Source organism: Cricetulus griseus, assembly GCF_003668045.3.
Source record: "Cricetulus griseus strain 17A/GY chromosome 1 unlocalized genomic scaffold, alternate assembly CriGri-PICRH-1.0 chr1_1, whole genome shotgun sequence".
Classification (NCBI taxonomy): domain Eukaryota; kingdom Metazoa; phylum Chordata; class Mammalia; order Rodentia; family Cricetidae; genus Cricetulus; species Cricetulus griseus.
The window spans coordinates 230,389,095-230,398,446 of NW_023276807.1; the positions used below are offsets into that span (position 1 = coordinate 230,389,095).

General features: G+C 44.2%; 1 protein-coding gene across 1 annotated transcript in view; it reads right to left on the bottom strand.

The window, feature by feature from the left end:
- Nucleotides 1–9,140, bottom strand: part of Gtf2f2 (general transcription factor IIF subunit 2) — a 126,421-nt gene extending 117,281 nt beyond the window's left edge. Inside the window, exons 1-2 of the mRNA XM_027390122.2 lie at nt 8,892–9,140; nt 5,355–5,428 (exon numbers count right to left, since the gene is read on the bottom strand). Of these exons, the coding sequence (XP_027245923.1) occupies nt 5,355–5,428; nt 8,892–8,957 (140 nt within the window). The 5' untranslated portion in view covers nt 8,958–9,140. The remainder of the gene's footprint in view (nt 1–5,354; nt 5,429–8,891) is intronic.
- Nucleotides 9,141–9,352: the final 212 nt, after the last annotated feature.

Here is a 9,352-nt window from a genome sequence, read left to right on the forward strand (position 1 = left end):
ACAATAGCAGAGCAAACTCCCTGTTCCTCTGGTTCTTATACTCTTCCCAACCCCTCTTCCACAATGAAGGACAACACCAAGAAATATGCTAACATAACTCTCATAAAGCCTCAACCCTAAAAAAAGAACTACAGGCACCGAAGGAACACTGAGATGAGGAGAAATAGTCTTCCCCAGGGAAGAGAGCACCAACTGGTTATCTAATACCAAATCATACAGATAAGTATGGACTAAACAAGTTGTATTTACATATTGAGGAATTTTACACACACACACACACACACACACACACACACACACAGAGAGAGAGAGAGAGAGAGAGAGAAAGAGGTGATAAATTACAAAGAGTGGGGTACATGGGAGGGTTTGAGGGGAGAAAAGAGAGAGGATAATGATGTAAATATATTTAATATAAAAAATGTTTAAGTGAGCCGGGCGTTGGTGGTGCACGCCTTTAATCCCAGCACTCGGGAGGCAGAGGCAGGCGGATCTCTGTGAGTTCGAGACCAGCCTGGTCTACAAGAGCTAGTTCCAGGACAGCCTCCAACCAAAGCCACAGAGAAACCCTGTCTCGAAAAACCAAAAAAAAAAAAAAAAAAAAAATGTTTAAGTGAGTCCTTTAAAGAAAGTAGATAATTAGCCGGGCGTTGGTAGCACGCGCCTTTAATCCCAGCACTGGGGAGGCAGAGGCAGGCGGATCTCTGTGAGTTCGAGGCCAGCTTGGTCTCCAGAGCGAGTGCCAGGCAGGATAGGCTCCAAAGCTACACAGAGAAATCCTGTCTGGGGGGGGGGGGGGAGAAAGAAAGTAGATAATTATCTGCATTACAAAGGATCCCATTAGAGCAGAAAATAGACACTGCAAGTTTAACTGAAGGTGTGCATTCTTTGCTTCTGTCAGCAAGTGTGGCTGGTACTCCAGCATTTCAGTGGTGGAGTGCTTTTCCTAGCACCTGTGAGGCCCACCCTCAGCACCCCAAAACCAATCAATGTATGAGTCAGAAAAATATTATTTATAACTTTCAAGGAATATGTTCATACTATGCTTTTTTTAGTTCCTTGAGACAGGGTCTTTCTGTATAACCTCCTTGGTTGTCCTGGAACTCACTCCATAGACCAGGCTGGCCTCAAACTCATGGAAATCCACCTGCCTCTTCCTCCCAAGTATTAGGATTAAAGGCATGCGCCACCCCGACCCCCACCTTGTGCTATACTTATGTACATAAGCAACTATTTCCACATTATCTCACTTGATTCCTATGAAAGCACCACAAAACAGGCAACTTAACTTTTTAAATTAATGCATTTATAGTTTATAGGGGTGGGGTGAGAGCCTGTAGACAACAACCTGTAAGGGTTGTCTTCTGACATGTCTTCCCATCATGTAGGTTCCAGGGACTGAGTTCAAGCTATCGGGCTTGGCAACAAGGCCTTTCCTCAGCTACCACACCAGCCCCAAACAGACAGCTTCAAGACAAGAGATCTAACCTCAGAAGGATTCAGTGACCTGTGCAGTCTAGAAATCCAAATGGAACTGGAACCCGTTGGGAGTTTCTTACTGAACAGCCTGAATTCAAATCTGGTTCATTAATTCAATAAATATCTGGAGTAAGGGCAAGGGAGTTGTTGGTAAAGAATGTCAGCATATGTGATGTCCTGGGTTTCCCAGGACAACATATATAAAAATTATCAGACATGATCATTCCCTGAGAAAAAGAGGTGCTGTCTGTTCCTACCTATCATCACAACTCTGACCTGCTTTCAATCAATATATTATTTTATAATAGGAGGAACCTGGGACTGGGTGAGAGCTTGGTCAGTAAAGTGCCTACCACCAAAGCATGAGAACCTGACCCCAGCAACTAGATAAAAAGTCAGGCATGGAGGCGTATTGGGGTGTCACAGGTGGAACAATACCTTGGTGAACCCAAAGCCTTGGTAACAGACCCTGTCTCAAAAAACAAAACAAAACAAACAAACAAAAAACAAGGTAGACAGCTCCTGGGGAACTCCTGAGATTCTCTCTCTCTCTCTCTCTCTCTCTCTCTCTCTCTCTCTCTCTCACACACACACACACACACACACACACACACACACACACACACACACACACGAGTGCGTGTGCATGCGTGCGTGCATGCTCTCATCTGAAAATACTTAAACATGCATATACATGGGCACAAGGACACACAAGAAACAAAGAACTAAGAGACAAAACAAGTAATACAAAGAAGTATCAAATTTCTTCAAGACAAGTCATATCAAAACCCAGAAAAAGCTAATAAACCTAACCCCAGAGTGATTCGTCTTTCTTGAGGCAGCTTTAAACTGGTCCCTGAAAAGTCATTTTCACTGATCCTAGGTATCTGGGGGACAGGGGACATAAACTCCATACTTCAGGAGAACAAGCAGAAAAATTTAAGCCCTAAAATGTTCACTTTTGTTTACTAGCTGTCAATTTTGGGACTACTGTATAAAGAAATACATAGTGAAACAGCTAATTTTACTAAACTTGTTTTAGAAGTTTTCTTTTATTGACCGATTCAACAAAGCTCTGCTCAGTGTGTTCCATGCCATCCACTATTCTAAAGACGACAAATACAGTTATTAAAAATAGAAGTTCTGACCTTGTAGCACTTACAGTACACCAGAAAAGATAAATGATACGAAAATACATAGTAGGTAAGATGAGAAAAGCAGTTAAGTGGAAAAAAAAAGTCAAGTACAAGAAAGAAAAGACACAAGAAAAAAGAGGGAGGAGGTAGAAAGCATAGCCGCTGTTTCCTATGGGTGACCAGGAAGCCCTCAGGGAGCTGCTATCCCCTGGGAGTGGCATGTCAATGGGGACCTAGAAAGGTGTGGGAGCAAGCCATGGGGCTACCAGAGGAAGCTGCTTCTGACAGAAGCAGGTAGCAATCACTAAGCTGGAGATGCGCTTAAGACACACACCCCTGTGGGAATATGGAAGAGAGGGCCAGTCACCAGCCTAGAGTTTGGGGGAGGGCTAGACTTCAGCTAGACATTTCAACATCATTTGCATTTAAAGCAGGAGAAGAGACAGAGACCACTCAAAAGAAAATAGAAAGAGAAGACAAGAACCGATGACTGAGAGGAGGGGTCATGTGTAAGGAGCTGAGATGGAGTAGGGAGCCTATTGAGATCCAAAGGAGAAGGAGACAATGAAGGAAGGGGGCAGCAGAGTGCTGTCCTGATGTGATGGGTAACAGTTTTAAAGAAAGAAGTGATTAGCCATGTCAAATTCTGATGAGGGCCAATCAAGATGGCTGCCACTTAATTTCTGAAGAATTGGGAATGTAGATGTGGAATAAATGTGCTCACAGCAATGAATTCTTTGGTGTTGGAATCTGTTGCAGACCCCCCCCCCTTTTTTTTTTTGGTTTTTCGAGACAGGGTTTCTCTGTGTAGCTTTGGAGGCTGTCCTGGCACTCGCTCTGGAGACCAGGCTGGCCTCGAACTCACAGAGATCCACCTGCCTCTGCCTCCCGAGTGCTGGGATTAAAGGCATGTGCCACCAACGCCCGGCTCTGTTGCAGACCCTTGAATTTGGTTCTGGCCAACAGGCCTTTAGGAAACAGACACAGCTCAGTCTTGCAACTGCTTGAACTATAGGCCCTCTTTTCTTTTGGTACTGGGAACGCTGATCACCATGTGAACATGCTGGAGGAGAACAAATGGGCACTGCTCAGCTGACACGGAAGCCATACTACATCAACATGGCCAGTCTAGTCAGGGAGGACTGCAGGTTAGCCCCAACCAGAACAAATTCAGAGAACTGTTTATAAATAAAAAATTTTTAATGTTCTGTTATGAAACAAAAGCTAACTGATAAAGACGGGAAATTGGTAACAGATGGGAACTGTTTCAATGAAGTGGTAGGCATGGGAATCTCACTGGAGCTGGATTAAAAGTGAATGGATGAGTGGCTGGAGAGATGGTTTAGCAGTCAAGAGCACTGGCTTCTCTTCCAGAGGAATGGGATTGAATTTCCAGTATCCTCATGTTGGTTTAAAACTGACTGTAACTCCAGTTGCAAGGGATCAGATGCCCTCTTCTGGCTTCTTCAATCATCAGGCAAGAATGTAGTACACAGACATATGTATATACATACAGGCAAAAACCACATATAATAAAATAATATTTTAGGGGCTGGAGAGATGGCTCAGCAGTTAAAGAGCACTGACTGCTCTTCCAGAAGACCTGGGTTATGGCAGTTCATAACTGTCTACAGCTCCAAGATCTGATACCTTCACACAGACAAACATGTAGAAAAAACACGAATGCACATAAAAATAAAATAGTTAAAAAAATAAAAAACTGGAAAAAATAAAATAATATTTATTTAATGAAAGGGTGAAGTCAGGCACAGTAGCAAACACCTTTAGTTCCAAACTCAGGAGGCAGAAACAGGTGGATCTCTGAGTTCAGGGCCAGTCTGGTTTACAGAGCAAATTCCAGGACATCCAGGGCTACACAGAGAAACCCTGTCCTAAAAAAAAAAAAAAAAACAAGCTGGGCATTGGTGGCACATGCCTTTAATTGGGGAGGCAGAGGCAGGTGGATCTCTGTGAGTTCGAGGCAGCCTGGTCTCGAGTGACTGCCAGGATAGGCTTCAAAGCTACACAGAGAAACCCTGTCTCGAAAAACCAAAAAAAAAAAAAAAAAAAAAAAAAAAAAAAAAAACCCAAACCAAACAAACAAAAATAAAAACAAAAAACAAGATAAGACAGACAGAGTGGAGGGACAGGACTGGCAATGAAGCTCAGTGATGAAATGTTTCCTAACATGGAAGACCTGGATTCAACTACCTTATAGAAGAGGGGCAACAAACATGAATGAATGAATGAATGAATGAATGAATGGGAAAAAACTGGAACACAACGCCTCAGGTGACACCAATTCAGCTTCTGAGGCTTGTCTGTGCTGGTGTTTACTGGAAGCTCTCTATCTCCTTCAGAGCCCTACAGGCAGGCACGATGTCAGTAGCAGAGTCCTTCCATGGAAGTATTTTCTGTGTATGCCTAATGCGAGCATACCTCTGCACACCATGAACAGATAAAGAGCTGGGGAGATCCTGTCATCTGCTCCTTCACTGCCAACAAGTTTCACCAATAAATTTAACTTTATATTCACACTACCTATCACATAGACACAAACCTATCTCCTCACAGAATACATAATTATCCTATGACCTGCTTTAACATGCCCAGTAACTCTCATCCTCTAAATACATTCTCTAAGAATGTGATCACATTCAAATGCAATTATAAACATTTTCAAAAACAACAGCTTTTAAACTTTTATGGTTTATGCACTATATACGTATATAAATAACTTACTTGGCAATCCTCAGTTTCCCAACTTCACCTCTTCCAGGGGCTTTAGCCCATTGCTGGGACAAATATTTAGGAACCTAAAATGAAGCAAAACATTTCATGATGATTATGGGTACCCAGGGCTCATATACCTTCCCTGAGGTTATACAATTAGTAAATGATAGAGCTAGGATTCAAGGTCAAGCCACCTCCAGAGTCTATGTGCCAGGGACTACACTCTCAACCATACAAATACTGTGTTTAAAACCAGACACAGCAGTCACCAGGGGTTAAATTCTAAGGGAATAGTGTATTAATTCTCTGATATGTAATTTGTCTCTTTCTTCAAAGTAGTGTAGACCCTGAAATCAGTACATACTGTTATGGTTATCCTGTTATGAGAAGCTAAGGAAGACTATAAATATGGAATAAAGCATAATGTGTTGTGTGGAGTAAATACTCAATGAATACCACTGTCATCAGTATTTCTCATAGTAAACTTGGAATATCATCGTCAACACAAATGCACAACTAAGATATGGTGTGTGTCAGGGCTGGAAAGAGGGGAAAAAAGTCTAGCAAGATTTCATTATTGGGTACAATACCTTGACAACAGTTAAGGCTAAAAAAACAAAGGGGTAAAAAAGACTGTGTTTATTCAATTCTGTGTATGTCTGTCACATTAACTTACTGAACTACAAATATGTGCCAGATAATATGCCTAAGGAGAGAAGACAACTCTGTGAGTCCATATTCGAAATTCTACATCCACTGTCCATCCATCCTCTCAGTTACTCTGCACACACATGTACTCACTCTCCCTTTCTACAAATGTGAAACCGACTAGTGACTCACTAGGGCTAATGACATATCTCAGCAATAAAGCTTCGTGGGACTGTGTACAATGGATCTCCAAAACCACATGGATTTTTAATGTTTTTGCTACTGACATTTCATAGGGGCTGGAGAGATAGATAGGTCAGCATTAAAAGCACTGATTGTTTTTCCAGAGGACCTCAGTCCAATTCTCAGCACCTACATGGTCTCTCACAACCGTGTATAACTGTAGTACCAGGGAATCCAACGCCCTGGTCTGGCCTCTGGGTCTTACTATGTTCCTGACTGGCCTGGAACTCACTATATAAACAAGGCTGGCCTCTCAAGGTCTGGGATTAAAGGTGTGAACCACCACAGTAGTGTCTGTTTGGTAGCTTTAATTTGTAACATAAATAAATATACAAGAAGCTCTTGTGCTCCAGCTCACCCTGAGGAGGGAGGATCCATCGCCATGTGTTTAAGGCCAGCGTGGGCTACAGAGTGAGGTCAAGGTCAGCCTGGACTATAGAAAGGGGGGGATGAAGGGAGGGAGGGAGGGAGGGGGGAAGGAGGTTCTCTTTTGTCCTGATACTTCCAAGCCTTTGCTATGTTAGCTGCATTAATCATTTTTGGTTGCTGTGAACAAATACCTGACAGACACAATTGAAGAGTTACTTTTGCACTGTCTATTGTGGTGGGAAAAGCAAGGAAGAGCACTGCTGCTCACACCACAATGACCAAGATAAAGAGGACAGAGAAAGGGCCAGGGTAAGACACAGCCCTAAGAACACATTGAGAGGATCTACCTCTTCCAAGTAGTTCCCCACCTCACTCACTACACCACCTCCCAGAGAAGCCATTGTATGAATCCACCAAAGGAGTAATTAATGAATCCATTAATTAGATCTCAGCCTCATGAATTGCTTGTCTCCAGAAACAGCACAACATACCCAAAGCCTAATCTCTTAGGCTCTTAATCCAATGAACAATGACAAGACTATCTCCCACCCACTTTAGTTTGTGTCTGGCACACATCAGTGCCCAAGTCCCTGCTCATCTGTGAAAAAGTAAAGGCTGAGCTTGGTGGTAGCTGAATGAAGGACATCACATGCACAGAGGATGAGTCCCTCCTCCCCTAACAAAGAGCAGAACACATTTGCAGAGGAATGTGTTGGGCATAGTTGTCTGCCAGGTAGGAAACTGTTGGTTTGACTTGACACAGCTCAGTACTCCAACTCTCCTTTCTTTCTACAGAACAGAAAACAGGCACAAAACACTGGCTTAAGCTGAGTTCCTTTCAGGAACCGCCCCCCCACACACACACACATCCAAACCCTGTAAGGCAAACACTGAGTATTTGCCATACTCCAAATACAAAGGCATCAACTCAAGTCCCAACATTTTTGCAAGCTCTCTCCATCTGTGTACCAGGGAGATCTCCATAATCACAAGCTCTCGTTTTAACAAACAGTTGAACACAGAAAAGCCCATTCGCTCCAAGTTTTTAAGTCATGCCTACACAGCTGTGAAATAAAACAAATGAGAGCTTAAGTAAAGGCTGAAGAGTAAGAGATCTTACACTCATTATGACTTATTGGAAAAGCCAAACAATAATTGGAGTGCAAAGAAAGTGACTTTCCAGAGGGTGGGGGTGGCAGTCAACATTGGACACAGGTACAAAGAATCACTGGAAACTGTTAGTGCTTTGAAGAATTTAACACAGTCTGATGTGCTGGCAAATGATGAGTTGTTTCAGAGAAATGGACATAAAGAAACTTCTTGACTTAATGAGCACTTAGTCATGTAATTAAAACATTGGCATTCATTATAAAAACATTCATAAACCAAAAGTTCCTGTGAATTTGAAAAACTTTCGTGCTCTATTTAAATATGGCTTTCTAAAATGAAATTGCCCAAAGAGTACACCCCCCCTCCCCGTGTGCAAAAGTAAGCCAAATAAGAGCAAACAAAGCCTGCTATAACCATAAAAAAATATTTACTGATGTTTAGTTTCATGAGATCTAAACTTGCTCTTTAAAAACACTAAGTCCATCGGGTGGGGTGCAGCAAGCCTTTAATTCCAGCACTCGTGAGGCAGAGGCGGGCGGATCTCTGTGAGTTCGAGACCAGCCTGGTCTCCAGAGCGAGTTCCAGGACAGTCAACGCTGTCACACAGATAAACCCTGTCTGGGAAGGAGAAAAAAAAAAGTCCAACAGCTCCTCCTTTCTAAGTTCACAACTTCCAGGTCTTTCGAGAGCTCCATCAGGATTACCAACCCGGGGAACACTACAGCAGTGTACAGAGGCAGGGGGTCTTCAGCCCACGTTCCAGGGCAGCCAGGACTACAAGTGAGATCCTGTTTCAAAAAAAAAAAAAAAAAAAAAAAAAAAAAAGGTACACAGGGGCCAATTCCACCTTGTGGCCCAGACAACAACTGTACAGGATATCTACTCAACTAACATATACCGATCTGCGACTAAAGTCAACTTTACCAAAAGAAGGCGCTCCGGCCTGGAGTGAGGTGAGAAGTGCCGCTCGCTCACTCCGGGACACGAGGCAGCACCCTACCTAAGGAGAGGGAGCTCCACGCCGGGCGGGTCTCCCTAAGGGACCGGCTGAAAGACGCCCTGCGTCCCGAAAGTCACTTTTCTAGCCTGGAAACGGACGCGACGGCGACCCAGGGCTTCTCTTCTCAGGGCCGGGAGGCTCGGGGCGCGCGGAGGCGCCGGGGGCTCGCGTCTCACCTTGACCAGCCACACGCCGGTGTTCTGTTTGGCGCCGGTCAGATCCAGTTCCCCGCGCTCCGCCATGAGTCTGTGGCGTGCGGCGGCTTGTGCGCACGAGCAGCGGCCCCAAGCTGAAGGACAGACGGACAGCGACAGACCACAGCCAGACTCCGGAGCACCGAGACCGCCAAAAGCCGGCGTCGCTCACCGGCCGGGATACCAGGAACTTGGGGAAAAGAGGAACACGCCGCCGAACCGGGAGCTGCGCCTGCGCACGGCAACGGGAGGACGGCGCGTCGCAAGGGACAAATTTCCTGCTTCGGCAACTTCTTCGGTGGGCGTGACTTCTGGCAGCGTGTCTCTCACTGGTCGAAGTGCGGAAAAAGGAAGAGCCAAATCCCAAGCAGAGCGTTAAAAGACGACCCTTGGATAACTGAAAGAAAAAAAAAAAAAAAAAAAAAGTACAGAAATGGAAAATC